This window comes from Camelus bactrianus, chromosome 6 (genome assembly GCF_048773025.1).
Source record: "Camelus bactrianus isolate YW-2024 breed Bactrian camel chromosome 6, ASM4877302v1, whole genome shotgun sequence".
Lineage (NCBI taxonomy): Eukaryota > Metazoa > Chordata > Mammalia > Artiodactyla > Camelidae > Camelus > Camelus bactrianus.
The window spans coordinates 83593096-83611989 of NC_133544.1; the positions used below are offsets into that span (position 1 = coordinate 83593096).

General features: G+C 36.7%; 1 protein-coding gene across 2 annotated transcripts in view; it reads right to left on the reverse strand.

The window, feature by feature from the left end:
- Positions 1-18894, reverse strand: part of PRTG (protogenin) — a 123697-nt gene continuing 104803 nt past the window's right edge. The window contains exons 16-21 of one of the 2 annotated variants that reach the window (XM_074366166.1): positions 16146-16328; positions 14659-14779; positions 13077-13242; positions 11168-11272; positions 10300-10718; positions 1-3600 (exon numbers count right to left, since the gene is read on the reverse strand). In XM_074366166.1, the coding sequence (XP_074222267.1) occupies positions 10314-10718; positions 11168-11272; positions 13077-13242; positions 14659-14779; positions 16146-16328 (980 nt within the window). In that variant the 3' untranslated portion in view covers positions 1-3600; positions 10300-10313. Of the gene's footprint in view, positions 10719-11167; positions 11273-13076; positions 13243-14658; positions 14780-16145; positions 16329-18894 lie in introns of both variants that reach the window. The other variant, XM_074366165.1, reaches the window with a different exon arrangement.

The following is an 18894-nucleotide window of genomic DNA, read 5'->3' on the forward strand; positions in this document are numbered from 1 at the left end:
CTCTGTTTTAGATGCATTTCCTTGATTACCCAGTAGTTTGTAAGTCATTTGATTTCCTTTTCTGTGAATTGCCTGTTTACATCCATGCCCATTTTTCTATTGTGTGGCTTGAATTGTCCTTGATTTTTTTGAAATTCTTTATAATGTCTGGATACAAATCCTTTGGGGTTTATATTTGTACATAGCTTCTTCCAGCACGTGGTCTGCTTTTAGTTTTGTTTGGGTTGTCTTTGGTCATAGAGAGGCTGTACATTTTAATGCAGTTGAATCGTTCATCTTTTAGTTGCAGTTTTTGCTTTTAGTTATGTGTGCCTTGAGAAATCTTTGCCTATTTTGACATCATAAAAAAAAAGTTTTTCTTCTGAACAATTCTAGTGTGGTTTTCAAAATCAGGTCTTTAATGTTTTGTTCATTTATTTATGGCTTTGTTCATTTAGATTAGATACACATCCAAAATTATATTTTTCATATGGAAATTTCCATGAGAAACCCTTATTAGGATTTTCATTTGAATTACCTTAAACATATTGATTTATTTGGAGGTAGGGACATGTTTAAGATAGTGAATATTCCTATCCATAAACATGGGCTCTCTCCTTTTTAAAATAGTTCTTCAAACATGTCCTTCAATAGTTTTATAATTTTGTCCGTGAAAGTCTTACACATGTTTTTATGATATACTTTTAATTCTTAATTGTTGATTTGGTAAATTATACCTTTCTTTAAAATTACACACTGTAGGGGTTTGTTGCTGACAAATGGGAACTCTTAACTGTACTTTGTATTTTGATCTTAATACCCAGCAATCTTGCTTAAATCTTCTCTTTGGACCAATAGCTTTTCTATAGATTTTTCTTGAAATTTCCATTTAGGCAATCACATCACATGCATGTAATGACAGTTTTGTTTCTGTTATAGTCTATGTAGGTATAGAACTCCATATTGGAGATATTTTTCTTTGTAATGTTTTGAAGGTATCGTCCCACCATCTTCCTGCTTCTTTTGTCACTGAGAAATCTTCTTAGAAGATTTCTATCATTTTTTTTTCCCTCTAACTGCCTTTAAGTTATCTTTGTCTTGGATGTTCTGTGATTTCACTAAAACATCTTGGTGTGAATTTGTTTTTATATTTCTAGATTGAGGTTTATGCTCCCTGAGTCTGAGGATTTCATACATTATTTAGTCATATTCTCTTTGAAAATTGCTTATCCTTCACTCTTTTATTTTAGAATGACTGTCAAATGTATGTTAAATCTTCTGTTTATTTCTGTTTTATACTTTCTGTTTATCTACTGTGCTGCATTCCTGGATAATTTCTTCACATCTATCTTCCAGTTTTAGAACATTCTTTCAGTGTAGTTGATGTGCCATTTAACAGATTTTTCAAGAGTTCAATGACTATAAATATATTTTTAATTTCTGGAAATTCTATTTCTTTCTTTTTCTAATGCACTTCTTTTTTTAAAGTGGCCTCTCAGCCACACTTTTTTTTTTTTTTTTTTTGGTGGGGGAGGTAATTAGGTTTGTTTGTTTGTTTATTCTTAGAGGAGGAACTGGGGATTGAACCCAGCACCTCATGCGTGCCAAGCATGTGCTCTATCACTTGAGCTATACTCTCCCCCCTTTTTTAAATATAGAGTTTCTTGTTCTCTTATGTTTCAATTCTTTCTTTCATGTCTTCCAGAGTCAGCACAATGTCATTTCAAGAAGTTACTGTTCTATTTTTCAGTTCCCCTTTCATTACCCAAATTGGGAGGTTAAAAAAAAAAAAAAAACAGAATTCAGCTATCTTAAAAAGCTTGTTTAGGGCACATCTTACCTGTTATTCCTAGATTTTTTAGGAAGGGCATTTAATATCGCTTTATCATTTTTTATATATTAAAATACAAACATTTTAACCTGAATTAGAACTGTGTCTACCTGGATGAACCCATAGCTTTTAGGCTACCTACTATTTAGTTCCTGAGGTAAGCAATCATCTACTGGAATGGGGAAATTGTTGTTTCCTTGCTGCTATTCAGTAAATGCCAGAAGAAAACAATTCTTAGGTACCTTAAACAGGCTCTATTCCTACAGCATGGAGTAGACTCTGTAATCATCCCATTTCAGGATATGAAAGCCATCATTCTATAAACTGATAGTTTTCATTCCCTATCACCCAAAGGACAACTGAAGAGTAAAAAAAAACATTTATTTTCCTCTTTTTTTTAACTAAGGAAAACTTTTATTTAAACTGTGCAATCAATCAGTACTTAGACAGCAGTTTCATAAACATTTTGGCATTTAAACTTTTATTCATTTTTGGCATGACCTGTAGGACAGTATATAAACTATCCTGGGGAGGGGGGGAAATACTAGGCAATATTTACTATAATGCTAGAAAAAGAAAACAAACCCACATTATTAAGCAAAATATGTTTTAAGAAGACATTAAAAAGGTACATTCAAAATCAAGGCAAACATTTGCTTTCTTCATGCAATGGAGTTCACAGAGCTGATCCCCTGAGTCAAATATAAAATTAAAATAGCTCAGCTCTGGAGTCCATTAGCTAGTCTGCAAATGCTACCCTTACAAGAAAATGGTATACAGAGTGAAAGGATCCAGAACACCCATAATACGAAATAATATAACTGGCTCCCACACTTTCATTTAATTCACATCTTCAAAGAAAAAAAATCACGCATACACAGATAATTTTGTCCAACAACAGCAACAGACAGACAAACTTACTTAATATATGTCCTCTAGTCTACTGATAGGCTAAGGCAATGTGTGTGTATTCAGGCTTTGCAAATTTCTAAAACAGGCTCACACTGCTAATCACTGCTAATCATTTCCATTTGCAAAGGGAATAGATATAGAGAATGTGGTAATGGGGAGAAAAATGTTTTAGGTAAGCATTTTAAGTATTTTTGTTGTTTTTAAAGATAGTTCTATAGAAAAATAAACTACTGTGACATAAATTTTTAAAGAAGAAGTTTGTAAGTTAGGACTGTGTCTACATACCATCGACTACTTACAAGACAGGAAACTTGAGTAAATCAGGAAAGGTGTTCAGAATCTCATGCATGATGCTAAGAGTGATACTGGCTGGTTCAAGAAAAAGTGAAGGGAAACATTTACTTTCTCTAAAAAAAGACAATACTCATATAATTCTCCCAATAAGCCTTAAAAGTTGACTTGAGTTAACTAGAATTAGATGCCAGCATGTGTTACCCTATATAGAATTCATTCCAAGTGGTTTAAAGAAATGTCGAAATGCTCTATAATCTTGAAAAAGTAGATCTATTAGAGAAGAATTCTAAAAATGTACTTCTGTCCACCCCTCGGGGAATGTTAGACGCCCTCCTTAAATCTTTAAAAGCTAAGATATTAAAAGATGAAAGATTTAAATTAGGGTAAGATGATTTCATGTTTAGTACTTTCAAAAGCACTGCAAATCCCCCTCTTATAGATTTACCTACATTAAAGATGAATGTTTAAATCCCAGTCTACATCTTTTATCAACCACTTTCTTCTGTTAGTTTTTTTTGTGCATATACAGGAAATTCAAACATTTTTCATTTTAGCACAGGCAAAATGTAATTGGAAAGGCTGCCCTGTAAAGAAAAAAAAAAAATCTGTTAAGGTATATTTCACAGCCTCATAGAAAGGACTTTTGGATTTTAATTATTTATACTTTTAAGTTTTCAAAATACTACTGCTTCATTCTACACAACAAATTATCCTCATTTCATGGAAAGAAAAGGAACAGATATAGGTTAGTAATTTTCCTACCAAAAAATTCTCAAAATGGTCAAGGACTAGACTTTAGGTGCTTCAAAGACTCACCTTATTCTACCACATGATTCTCCCTCAACTTCACTCCCTCTTAAATTAATTAGGTTGAATTCAATAAAAACTATACTCTTCAGATCTAGCCAGAAGGGATGACTGGCTACACATCTGGCTTTTTCTAGTTAATAAATGCCTACTTGGATATGAGGACTAGAGAAAAATTACAAAAGATAAAATTCAACTCTGAACACCTAGTCTAATAAGGAAATGCTTGAATAGATAAGGAGTCCAGAACCATGCCCACCTTATTTAATGCAACTCTAGGCATAAGCACCAGCCTTCAGACACAGTTTTGGCTAAGAGAATGAAAGGTTTCAAAGAAGGAAAGAGGGATGTTAGGAGGTGACAGAGTGAGTTCTGGCCCAGCCTCCTGAATTCCTCCTGTGAATAAACAGACGTAATGAAGACAGACATCTCTCTACTGGTTGGCTATGCCTGTGTGGACAGGTTGCCTCAACACAGCAGAAGGCACTATGAGCCGAGGTAATAAAGATCATTTCTTTGCTGAGAAAATGCATCACAGTAGAAATTCTATAAATGCTGGAGTTGGACCAACTCCAGTTCATATCTTACTAGCCACTTACTAGCTGTGATCTTTGGCAAATTAGACACTGTAAACCTGTTTTCTGATCTCTAAAATGGGGATAATACTTGCTTTGCAGAATGAAGCAGTTTGCAGAGGTGAAGCATGTGCTGGGCACGTCACATATGCTCTGTAAATGGCATTATCCCTTCCCAAGAAGTAGAGACAGAAGTAGCTGAAAAGTGACCAGCACTCTTAACCTTAGAATATCATCATGGTCTGAAAATTAGGGTAGAATTATAAACTATCCTTCGAATCTGAAAAAAGGCTTGACTTAAAATGATCTAGAAATTAGAACAAACTACAGCTGTGGAATCTAAAGCTTTCTAGGAAAAGGGACAATTGAAATCAAAGAAGAATGGTAAGAAAGATAAAATTTCCTAGGAGTTGTACATGTTGACAAAGTAAGTGGAAGCTCTTGCTGAGGGCAATGGAAACTCAAGAGGTTATAAACTAAAAACCAAACAGTTGGTAGCTGGTGAAGCTGAAGAAATAAACTCGATTTAAAAGTCAAAAAGGGTACATGTTGCAAATATGCTTTTAAAAGAAAATAAACTTAAGCACAGTCCTGTTCATCTACTCTGAGTCCCTGTGTTTGAGGTCTTTCCCCCAACCCTACCCCAACAACACAATCACTTAAGAGAAAAGGAGAAAGCTCAACTCTCATAAGAACAGTTTTCAAAAATTTCTGACAAAATTCTATAAAGTTAGAGCCAAATATTTAGGAAACTTCCTGTTAAACAATAGAACTGAGATGTTAATTTACAAAGCACGTATTCAAAAAGTTTAAAGCTGAATTGCTTTTGCAAGTGATGTAGAGAGAGTTTAATGTATACATTTGACAGGCTATAAGCCAAGGTTTTCATAGTTTTTGAAATTCTGAAGATCCCCTAGAGGCACACAGTTTTACGCTTACACAATTTCTGTAATGCTACAGACATTTTATGGAGATCAGAATTCTACAGAAATTTGTAGGCAAAATAATGGCCACCCATGTAAGTCCATGCCCAAATCCCTAAACTCTGAATGTGTTACTGTACACAGCAAAAGGGACTTTTCAGATGCGGGAGTATCCTGGATCACCCAGATGGGCCCAATCTAATCACATAGTCCTTAACACTGGAGAACCCTTCCTTGTCGGGGTCAGAAAAACAGACATAGTAATGGAAGTGGTGCCAGAGAGATGCTATGTTACCAACTTTCAAGATAGAGGGAGGGGTCTACAGCTCTAAACGCCAGAAAAGATAAGGAAATGAACCTTGATTTTATCTCATTGAGACCTGTGTCAGACTTCTTACCTACAGAACTACAAGAAAATAAATTTGTGTTGTTTTAAGGCCAACTCTGTGGTAATTTATTATAGCAGCAGTAAGAAAATAGTACGGTATCTGTCTGGTAAAACTGCAAGACTGTCACGTTAAACACTTTTAAAGGTTTACGAAGGGAAAATGCCTGAGAAGATTAAAGCCTGCAAACATACACATTGCATTAGCCTGTGATCTTATGTCCTGAGCATAAATCAACTTCACAGAGAATTCTATGTATGTGTTCTTCTAAACATCAATAAAATTCACAATTAGACAACTGGTTGTGTGTGTTGATTCTCCAGAACCCTCTACTGTGTGTTCATAGCCCATAGAAAACATAAGTATTCAACCAAAGCAATTTTATCCATGTGTCAGGAACAAAGTCTACAAAATACATGTTTAGTCTCAGATCATGACCCTCTCAACATATTGAAACTTTTTTTTTTTACATTCAGCATTAAAAATTTACATTCAATGAAATATAAATATATGTGAATCACTACAGCCACTTCTGAGGTGGAACCACATTCTAGCATATAAAAAAAAAAAACTTTCAAATCCATCTTTTTGTGACACTCTAAATCATTTCCAAAGCTGTCTTCATGTGGACCTGAACAAGGATCCTGAGTCGTCAACATGAGCAAATTCCTGGCAGACATTCCTTAACGAAGCCAAGACAAACCAATGCAAACCACTGTCACTGTTCCCAATGGTGGCACTGCTCTTGTTTGAAGTGAAGGCAAATAAAAGGCATTTCATTGAGGATCTAATTTCCCTGGTGTGCCAAAGCTCATTTTTTTTTTTAAAGCCAATCAGTGGATAAAACTGTGTCCTTACTTTTAGGTTAATCAAAACATAAAACTCCAGATTTCATGAAAAAGATTTTTGTTTCACCTAAGGCTCCACTAAAGTTCGAAACACCTTGATGCAATTAAAATATTTCAGTTTATGGATAATTTTAAAGAGCACATCTACCAAAGTACAGCCCACTTAAACAGTGATATGGTTTGTTTCCCTGGTATATCCCATTGCTCCCCAGGGATGAGAACATCCCTCTCATTAAGGGGCTGCCTAAAGCACTCAGAGTTAACCAGGTAACGCTTAAGCAGGAGGAAGACTACGCAGGCTGATTCAGGGGTTGCCAGAATGCTCTGCGATGGAAAAGCCTGCTGATACTTCTGTTGACATCTCACACTCAAGGTGCTTAGGAAAGTATCACATAATTTGGCAAAAACATCCTGTGGCTGAATCAGCAGATTTAATGGAAAGTCCCTACGTATGCTACTCGTATACAGACTGGGTTCTGGAGAGACAAGTCTGGTTGACATAAAAACAAGAAACAACAGTTTAATGTATAACTAAATATGCCTCTCTGAGGAGGTAACCTTAAATATCTTTGGTTTTTTATAAATTTGCTGATAAAAAGTACTTGAATTAAAACACTGATAAATACCAATATAATTGTATTGCTTTTAATCATGTAAACTTAGCCCTTTGATATCTCTGCTACTAAAGCTAGTTTCCCTATCAGCCTCTAAATAAATTTATTTCAAATCTGCTCATCTTTACTTACTTACAGGCTAACCTATATATTTTAATGGTCTTTGGTATGAAAATACTGATGAGCAGTATCTTGTAATATTTGGCATAAAAATGACATGCACGTATCAGTACTTACAGAGAATAAATCTTTGGAAAAGAAAATAGTTACTATTTGCATATTAGCCCCTTTGGAGTGAAATACCATGACATAACACCACTAGGAGAGAGAAATGAGAATCTTCACATTTTAGTTACAATTTCATACTTAAGACTTCAAAGAAGCTAGCTTTGGCCAAGTAAAAAGAAGTCTTTGGTGTACATTAAATATCTTACTTCAATGAGACCAAAATATTTATCTTTGGTGAAAAGATTTTTTTTCTCTGCAGCAAGTAGTTTCAACAATTTCAAAATACTTTAATACTGTATAGCTGAAGATCTACTTGCTGAAGAAAAAAAAAAAATCTGAAATTCTATGGAACTATCTGCTGGTGAAGAACTTATTTTAAATGCTCTGGTAACAATAAGGTAGTTAAAATTACTAGTCTATTTAACTACAACAATCAATATAAACCCTATCATTCTGGGTTAGTAACTACTTGTATAAGCTTTATACCTATAGATGTTTCTAGTGAATTCAATTTGGGGGGAAATCATAGTCACATTTCCACTTTCTACTGAAAATTCTTTGGTAACAGGATTATGATGAAAAAATCTTGTATAAGAACAAAGTGAAAAGGTGAAAGAGTAAAAAATGTACTGGTAAATAATTAGCAAATAGTTACAGCCTAAAGATCTACAATTCCTATGGGCCTATTTATCAAAAACAAAACAAACAAAATACTCTCTTCAAGGACTTCAGATCATCAGTTTAGGCTTTTAAAACGATTCAAATTCATAGAGTCCTAGACATATCTCCCATAATCACGATGGACAAGGTTTCAAGTTTAGATTTTGTTTGCCTTTTAACAAAAGTTTAAAATAATAAAACCAACTCATTGTACTCCTTAAATTTAGACACTGATAAACATTGGCCCCTCATACTTCTACTTAAGAACCCAAAAAACGCCATACCCTGTCAATTTGCCCATGCTTCCATGAGGCAGCTCAAAAGTAACAAAACATTCCCTGAGTACAGGAAAAAAAATAACACTAGAATAACTTTACAAGGAGGTAGTATAAAACAGGAGCTATAAAGGCAGGAGCAGCATTTTCCCTTGCCTCAGATTGTTCACCTAAAGCTCTGCTTTTTTGTTTCGCCATGAAGCCCATTTTTAGATAACAAAATGGGGGACTTGGAATTCAGTTTGGAAGTGTTTGCTGGCACTTAATGTTGGTCTGCTTCTGAACACATCCAGTTTGGCACAAAACTACGGATTAAAAAACAACCAAAAAATGTTGTATCATCAGACATTGGGATAGAAAGTGACAGAGGTGGGACCGTTACCCAGTAATTTTTTTTTTTTTAAGAACATCATTTAACATGACCCCTCCTCTATAAACAAAAGGTTTCAAGGGGAAGATCCATTATGATTCCTTCCAAAACGAGGCTCAAGGCTCAAAAGTCATTTCTAGATAATTTGAAGAAATACTTTTAAAAAATATGAGGGCCCCCTCTCTATACACCATGTGTTTCTTTATCCTCTCCCACTGCTGGGCACCGAGTAGTTAACGGTCTCATGACTGAGAGAAAGCCTATCTATGTGGCTAAGTAAACAGTTTGCTGATTTCAAACCAGCAAGAGAGTTAACTCACTCCTGGAGTTAGCACTGCTTGTTCACAGCACTGATGCTGAAGGAAGATTAAACAGAGTACCAAATTCTCTTAAGAATTCAAGAAAACACAAGCAAGCTGGTGGAGCTCTGAATACTTATCCCTAAACAAAACCTGCACAAAAAATAAACCAAAATGCTTTGATAAAATTCTGTACATAAAAAGTTATTGATAAAAATCCAAGAAATTCTTAAGGCAACTTTTTGTACTCTTGTCCTGAAAAACTTCATGAATATTAAAAAAGTATAAGGCAAAGAACTTCATAATATATAATGAAAGGCACTGTTACCATGACAACCTCAAGTTTATTTTACTGTCTACTGTTGCATTTATCTTCATTCTTAATATTTTATGAAATTTCTTTACCCCTTTAAGCCAAGCTGAGATTTAAGGGGAAAAAAAAAGCCCTAACCTATTCTCTTTAAAAATCTGTTTCCTGCAAGGAGTTTTGCAGCTAATTCTGGAAAGGTTGAGGATGCTTTGCAAACTAGACAGTGCAGCCTTTGGCCAACTGTCAGGCAAAGGGGCAGGTAGAAAGGCACAGCTTCGAGACAGGCTGAGGTCTGGGTTACAGCAGAGAAAGCATTCAGGCTCTCATGCCCACTGTGTAAAGGCCCTTGAAGCAACAGCATTCCCTGTACGCTACTGAACAGTTCTGTTCTCAAAAGAGATAGACTTTTTGTTTTCGTCATTCAGTAAAATCAACAGTCCCAACTTTTCTCTTCTCAGTGGTTTCAGTCCGCACAGCCAGAGGTGCTAAATTATCTAAATCGTGTAGGTATCATAGTTTCTTGTTGTTGTTGTTGTTGTTGTTGTTGTTTTTAAATCAGAGCTTCAGATAAACATTCTTACTCATCCACCTATATGACTCCTTTGATCACACACATTACACGTACAGCAATGAAAACAAAATGCTACTAGGAAGTATCATTGGTTACATAGCTGAGATCAACTATCACAACAAACGAGGTAACAAAGTTATCTTCTGAGTTTGCCACTTGGCAAACTGAGGTAGATAGTCAGCAAAGGGGCTTTCAAAAGTCATCCCTTTGCTCCAGTGATATATTTTATAATCCAGTCAAGTATCTTGACTGTCTTTTCACATTGCTGACAATGAAACATTCAAAATATGTGAGCTTAAAGATAAAAAACAAAACACATTCAAAAAAGGTGAAATACCCAAAAAGACATCAAGATTTTCACAAAAGGCTTTGGCTCCCTGTTCATTGTCCTTCGAACAGACTTAAAGGCGAGAATACCTGGACATGGCTGTCTAGATTGGAAAATCCTTTTTATCAAAGCAGAGCATGGCAGGTGGTGGCTGCGGCACTGAAGAGGGAGTTTGCTCGGCATCTGACGGCACTGCAGGGTCTTCACACTTCCTCATCGAGGGCTCCCCACCTGAATCACTGCCAGTGAAGGAACTGGGGATCAAGGGCGTGGTACTTATAACTGAGGACAGGTGTATTTCATCATTGGATTCGTGGGAGAACCTTCCGGAATCCCCAGTTTCGTGGCTGCCTTCACTATTTGCTGACTGCTCAGTATCAGTCGCACCACCAAAGGGTCTTGGGAAGCTGGCTGTCTGACCTGGGGAGCTGGGGGAGTCTTCATCACTGATTAGTACCGTGGTGCCTGGCTGGTAAAAGCAGACTGCTTGAGTAAATCTTCTTTGAGGCTAGGCAAAAACACATAAAACACCATCAGCCATAACAGAGCACTCTTAAAAAATAATAAACCTGGTTTTACAGATTCAGTGTATTCTGAGATAGCAAACTGTTCAAGTTACCTGGGTGAAAGAAAGGTCAGCATGAAGGAACTGTCTGGGCCAGTGGTTCCGCAAGGAGTGGGAGCACATCAGAATTACTGGGGCAAGTGATGTGCCCCACCCCTTTCTCCATTGCCCCCCAGTCCCCACTGAGAACCACAGCTCTGATTCCTATTCCAGCTGTCATTTCAGTGATCATTCCCCATGGCTTTCCATAGAGTCATGTCCCAAATTCATAAAATTACATCCAGAAAGAACACAGAAGTTAAAAGCCTTCATTTTCATTTTCCTCTTTTTAAAATTATCATTTCATATACCATGGGTGGCCAAAGATTTTTCCATTCAGGTAGGTGAGTTACCTGCTCAGCTTTTATCTTCTTAGAATCTTGGAAAAAAAACCATTTTTTCTTAGGGTTGCTTTTAATAATAGGACCATAGCTATTAATTATCAGGTCAGTTCCTCCCTGGAGATATAAAAGGGAAAAATGTGCATATTATAGATTTCAGTTTATTACAAGTAGTACACAACATTTTTACATGTTGAAAGAAAAAAATGATTATAGACATTATTATTTCTTTTTTTACACAAGCAGCACACAGCAAATACAGGATATTTGTAAGTGATCAAACAGATAAAATTGGTTTATTTCTGAGAGATATATATGCTGAAGTATGTGGGGTGAAGTGTAATGATTCCAAAACTTCTCAAATGACAGGGCAAACAAAAATACAAAGAGAGAGAGAGAGAAATGACAAGATACTGATGATTATTTGTGCACTCATTATATTTTTTCAACCTTTCCACATGTTTGAAAAATTTGAAAAGGATTTGGGAAGAGAAAAATGGACCCTCATGTGCTCGACAAAACAGTAGTAGACGGGGGATCAATTCTTAAGCTGACCCACGGGAATTCAGAGACCTGTCCTCCAAGCTGGCTTCTCCACCTCACTTCAGGCCTCCACTCTGCTCTGCCTCCTTTCATGGGAATGCAGATGCTCCCTCTTTTTTCCCACGTCTTCCTCCCCACTGCGTGTCTCCTTAGTCCTTTCCCATGTCTAGTTCCAAGTGCTTAATAACAGAATAACAGTGTATTCTAGTGCCTTTTGTGCTTATTTAAAAGTTTTAGGTTCTAATGTTCTAGATTAATTTGAAATAAATTAAATGGCTTGCATTTGCATCAGAAAATAAAAGCTAAATAAAGCTGCAAACAAAAAATACAGAAGACAAGAGTAGCAAAAATCAATTCATTATTATTTATCCAGATATACACAGTATATAGCACTGTGCTACATACAAGTAAATTACATATGTTGAATATAATTGTGTAAAATTTAATATGAAAACTACCTGAAATTTTGTTATATTTTTGGTATTCTATATTTTGGGGAAGAAGAATTTATACCAGGATTTGGCAAGTTTTTTCTGTAAAGGGGCAGATAGTAAATATTATATGCTGCAGACTACATATGGCCTCTGTTGCATTTTTCTCTTCTTTCTCCTTTTTATTTTCCCCCAAAATACCCTTTAAAAAATATAAAAAACATACGTAGCTCAGGGATGGCCATATAAAAATAGGCTGCAGGGTTGTGGATACCTGATTTACAGCACATTGGTTATGAGAGCCATTATAATAATGCATGCTATCCAATGTTGCAAGGTGACTAAAAATAATTTTCAGTTGGTGTTCACAATGCTTATCACTGTACTATTATTACATATAGCGGGAAGGACATGAAGTAACCTCCTCCACTGGCATCTCTTTACTATGTCCAACTTCCTAAGGCCATAAAGGGAAGGATCTCGAGATGCCCATTTAGATACTCCTTATTTTAAAAATATGTCATTCATATCTGGAATGTTCTGATGCTCCCTTCAGTTCGAAAATCAACTAAAGTATATAATTGATTAATAAAAATTTATCCATCTAATATATAGAGGACAGCCCCAATTATAGTCAATATGGACTAATGACCTTTGTGTCCTTATTTAAGAGATCTCAGCTCCACATAATCCCATCTAAGTGAATTTATGCTACTTTTTCATTTTTTTCTTTATCTCTTTCATCTTTTATTCTTTTACCTATCCCTATCTTCTTCTCCCCATTTTATGCTAGGAAGGACCTCGGTGAAATGGTTTCCCATTTCGTTACATGGAGTATGGATGTAAGAAATTCAACATATCATTTTTTGGTAAGAAGATTTTACGCATACAGGGAAGATGAAGAGTGGGAAGGAGCACGCAGCACGGAGTTCGACAGCCGAAAGTACCTTGGCGTCTATGAAGCTGTTCGGCATGATCATTGGCATTAAGGACTCTTCATTTTCTACCACTCCTTCCAGGTTCTTTCCCATTTCATTTCCGCTGGTGAGGGAGGCACCGGTACGAGATAACTGTTGAGCTCCATTCTGTGCTGTCTTGGAGGCAGATGATTTCCTGAAATAATGCAAGAAAACAAAATCGTCTAAGTCCAGAGAAGATAGAAGCAAATGTACCAAATTTGGTGAAATTTGCAAAACTCACAACTTCGCAAACAATGGACTTCCTTAATGCTTGTTTCTCAAACACCTTTAGGAACTGAGTACTAGATTTTTTTAAAATTGAGGTACAGTTCATTTATAGTATTGTGTTAGTTTTAGGTGTACAGCAAAGTGATTCAGATATATATATATTCTTATTCAGATTCTTTTCCATTATAGGTTATTAAAAGATATTGAATATAGTTCCCTGCACTATACTGAGTACTAGATTTTAACTCCAACACAGTGCTGCAAACTTTTAAGACTTGAGAAAACTTCTTTATGTTTTTTTGCCCCAATCTCTGTTTATATAAAATTACTTTTTACAAACACTTAGTAAAAACCTTAATATTTATAAAGTACTATTATTGATTACTGTTGATTATAATTTATGCAGAAATGGTATCTTTTTAAATTTACATGTTCTCCTGCAGGTCTGAAGATTGTCACAGTAACGTAACAATTAATGATGACAAATTTACAATGGTACTTCTGCAAGATTTGGGCATCAGTAAAACTAAGCCAGTTTCATATATAAAAAATGTTAGAACTCTTTCATTAACAAAATATGTTTTCTGAGTATGTTTCTAGGTACAAGTACCAAACACATATAGAATAAACTCTGAAAAACCTATGCTAATGGAGAGAGTCTATTGATGAACATTACCTAAAAATGATGTGTATTTGACTTTGTTTTTTAAATTTAGTAAAAACCTTAAGAAAATAAGTGAAAGCAAAAGCCAAAATATAAAAGGTTAGAAACAGGCAAGTTCACTGAATGCTGAGAATTCAGCTGAAGTCAAACCGCAGGTGAAACTGCCTGACAAGAGTTTACAGAGAACTAATCCCTAGTTATTACTTTTGTTTTAACCCCTGTCTGGAGAATCCCAACCATGTGTCCTGCGGTGGTGAGGGTAGAGCTCTCAAGTGACTCAGGCATTTCAGGCTACTTAAATATGAAAACATTCCAGACAGTAAGGAATCCTCTCAAACAGCAGATACATCAGATTAAGTGTGCCATTTTTTTCAAAGAGAAAAAAAAAGTCAAAGGATATACTTTGTGATTCTCAAAATACCATGGAAATGAGGAAAACTAGGTCCTCATTTAAGAATATGTTGCTGGCGCAGTAATTTTTTTCAAATGGCAACAGAATAATCCCTTCCAAAGTGAGCACATCTCTACAGCTCTAAGAACTCAAGTAATAATACGTTCATTTTAAATTGAAATCAAGCACTCTAAAAGGCGCCTGATTTCAATTTGCTCCTGTAGTTTCTGTAATTTAAATTTCTTTTTCTTTTAACCATTGCAGCATCTCTAGCAGTGGAAACACACCTGGCTTTACTCCGGTATATGAGGATGAGAACACAGATGAGGATGCAGGTCAAGGCTATGCCGACACCCACAGCAATGCCGGTCATTGATTTTTGGTCCAGATGGTAATAGCCTGAATAAACTAGAAGGGGAAACATATATACTCAGAGTCAGTCAGAAAAATAAAGGATTCCATTTTATCATAATTCTCAGGTATTAGCTTTTCAATAATTTTTCTTCCTCTTATAGGAAACCTTTTGACAGTATCTGTGTCTAAGCAGAAAAGACAGATTACTCTTTGATCAGTAATCTTAAAATTGGTTTATCTTCTCATATCGAAGGCTCTAAATATGAGTTCTAGATATTATATTACTATGTCAAACATGAACATCAGTTCACAATGTATAAGGCTAAAAGGTGCAAAGCACAGATGTTCACTGATGGACCAAAGGATAGCTTTCCTGGCATATTACCCTAAAAGTAGATCTGTAACTGCAGATTAGTTTTCCGTTTATGTATTTTCATTTACATAGCAGTGCTTCTCAACCTTTAATGTGCATAAGAGTCACTAGAGGATTTGCTACATCTGGGCCCCTGATTCTGCACATCTAGTAAGCTCTCAGGTGATAATTCACACTGCTGGTCCCTTGACACTTTGACTAGCAACGTATTGCTCTCAGCTTCCCCTGATGACACTGTATCTACTGTGGCTACCTCCTTCCTGTGCTTAAATCCGACTGTCCTGCCGTTTTCTGTTTCTCTCCCTCCTTCCCAGTTCTACCCTCACTGCCCCCCTTCAAACACACGATACTGAATGACTATTCTCTGGGGAATTAAGAGCCCTTAATCCCATCCTGAGTTCAGCTGGCATCTCCTCCCTTTAAAGCTGTCCCCGTCACACCCTCATCCCCACACAGGCCACCTCCCCCAGAGGAGGAAAAGGAGGCATCTAGTCCTGTATCATAGGGGACCTCCAGTTTCTTGAGAACAGAAGGACGATACCCTGAGTGGAGTGAGAGTGGCTCGTTAAAGGTATTTTTTCCAATTGCTTTCTGAAGAGAAACAACTTTCTCTCTGGAAAAGCTTTCTTTTTTCTTTTCTTTTTTTCTTTTGTGGTGAACACTTAATGAAAACCATGTTCTCCTTAGCTTGAACACCACAACTACCACTGCTATTTATTTCCACGAAACCTCCCAGGACGCCTACTCCCACCAGTTCACGGGTGGTGTGGCTCCTCTGTCTTGGTGGCTGCACAGCTGGGAAGAGAAGACTGGGACACAGTGGTCTGAAAACTGCAGTTAATTCTGAGCTGAAGCCTGTCTCCTAGGAGTGCAGAGCGAGCCATGCAGCTCCACAGCACCAGAACCTCACCAGCAACAATTCAAGGAGCCGAGACCAGGTGTAGACATGGCCATGGTAGGAGTGGAAACAAAGCATGGGGAGCTGGAAAACAGCACGTGTACTTTCTTTTCCTGAGGAATATCAGTGACTAACGGCAGCATACCGACCTTTGGCATCAGCAGGATCTAAACGCTTGGGCCTCTGATTTGATTCTGGGGTTTCCTTTGGAAGCACTGCTAGCTCCACAGAGTTTGAAAAGGGTCCTTCTCCCACCTCATTGGATGCAGATATCTTGACAATGTATATATTTCCTGCCACCAGGTTTTCTAGCAAAGCCATGGTTATTGCCCCTATAAATATATCAATTACAAATTAAGCAAACTTTATCTTTTATTCATTCTTTCAATCACACAAACATGGTCTTATTTTTATGATTATAAAAGTAATACATTTATTGTAAAATGTTTGTAAAATAAAGATAAGTATGAATAAAATGACAATTTCCTATTGTTAACATTTTGGTGTATTTGTGTGTGTACAATACACGTATGAGTACATATTTACCACAACCATTCTTATATCCTAAAATTTTAATTTAACATTGCACCATGCACACTGCCCCTATAAATATATAATTCTTCCTTGTAATTTTGTATTAAGAGTAGCTTGTAAAAGCAGCATGTATTTTTGTTTGGATTTTTTTTTAACCAAAAAATTATAAACATATATATAATGTTTCACTCTTTATATAGGTATGGATACAAACAGCATTGAAAACATTTTATTTTGGAATATTTCAAACATAGGTAAAGAGAAAAGGACATAATGAACTCAGATTCAACAATTGTAATTAGATTTTAAAAATCCAATGTGAAAGTCTTTTTTTTTTCTTTTAGGAATGTTTAAACTACTTATGGTAATTGTGATAGACAAATTACAAACAACACAATTACTTCTGAAAGTATGAATGTATTTTTCAACCTCCTAATCATTATCTAAGAGTTCTTGGATGTAAACAGGCAAGAAAATGCCAGAGTTGTGTCGGAACCTCAGAATGCTAAAAATCTAGATCTCAGATTGACTATTAAAATTAGCACCAGCAATCTGGCTGGCGTCTACTTCTCTCTAAAAGTCACCGTCATTTCAATTGATAGATATTTGGTATTGAAAGGTATCTTCTCTGATGGCATGACTGCTAAGGAGTCACATTTGGGCACTGCTATTTCTCGAGGGGTCTTTCTGTACTCGTTCCACCATGGCACTGAAGTGTTTTTCTTACAAAAGGGACTCACACCTTAGTAGCTAGTCCTAATGTTAAGAAAGCACGTGTAACAGAAATTCAGCCAGGAAGTTGTCCCTGCACTGCATCTGTGGGTGGATGTTCACAGAGAAACTGAGCTTCCCTGCGGTGATTTCTTCTCATTTCTTCCTGACGCAGGGCATCCTTAACAGTCGTTTCAGAGCACTTAGAATAGCTTGTAGCTGTCACCTCCAGCCCAGAGCCGGCTGGCTCTTCTAGTGCACCTGCTACAGTATATTTCATTATGCAAGTGAAGTGTCGGGTGATCTGAGAGCTGAGGTCATGATTCAGAGGCCACCTCTGTGGGTCACATGGTGGGAGGCAGCCAAACCAAGCAGCAGTGCAAGGAGCTGAACACTGTTTTCATGTGCTCTGGTTTCAGCTTGGCCTGGAGAGAGTGTGAGCTACTTGAGTCACAAGTGTTAAGTAAACAAACTGACCCTTATTTAGAATCAGGAAGAATCTTTCCACTCCTATGTGTCCTTAGGCATGTGAAATAAAAAGCAACAATGTACTATGACATGTTACAATTAGCTAGAAGGAAGAACATTTTGATTTCTTCACAAATAGACAAATTGCCTTTCCATTTTATCATAGAATACTTTACATTTAATTTTAGAAAATGCTTGGCAAAGCCAATCACCACCTGAAATTAAAATTCTTTCACTTAATTTAAAATTAACAGCAGATGAGCTGTGTGTGTGTACGTACATGCATGCTCCCCTTCCTCCCACAGAGAGAAAAAAAGCAAACTATTACATTCTGATTCTGCACATTTAAAGCAGTTCCCAAACAGTAAAGCGATCAGTCACTATAGTCTCTCAGCAAACTGTCTCAATCCCGGTCAGTGTGATTATTTCAGTCCACAGCCTTTTACATGTGTCTGAATCTTTGGCTAGACAAGGAGTTTCACAAACCAGACAGTGTAACAGGCTCAGTGTTGGACCAGTGTTGACCAAATCCTGGTGTGTTACCAACTGAGTAATTTGCAACCTGGGGCACATCACTGAACTCCCCTTCCCTCACGGGGGCCATATCCTCACCTCACAGAATTGTAACAAGGATTAAATAAACTACCATGGGCAAGTGTCTGACACAAGAGAATAGACTCAATGAAAGTAAGCCTCTTTCCTCACTTCTGATCTCCCCACCTCCCTTTCTGGAGGACTGAAAATTTTCTTTTTCACATTTGAACAGCTTAAGGTGGCTAGCGTAACACTTTGTACAAGATGATCCTCAGTAAATACCAACTGAACATATATTAAAATATGAGCCATTTGTTACCAAAAGAGTGTTCATTTAATACAGAAAAGTAAAGGGTAAGATTTTGAGGTTGGAGGAACACCCCAGAAGGCAGTCTCACACCCTTCTCTCTTCTGTCCATTCTCTCTAACGTGATTTTCTTCCAGTTCCACCATCTTAAATGTCACCTCCACACTGATGACTTCTAAGTTACACCACTGGTCCCCTCTCCCAGGAATTTAACCCCCCCACTGCTTACTCAACCTCTCTACCTGGACATCTAAGCGGCACCTCAAATTCCACATGTTTGAAACCAAACTTTTGACTTCCTCCACTAATTTTGCTTCTCTTTTTCCATATATCCCACATCAATC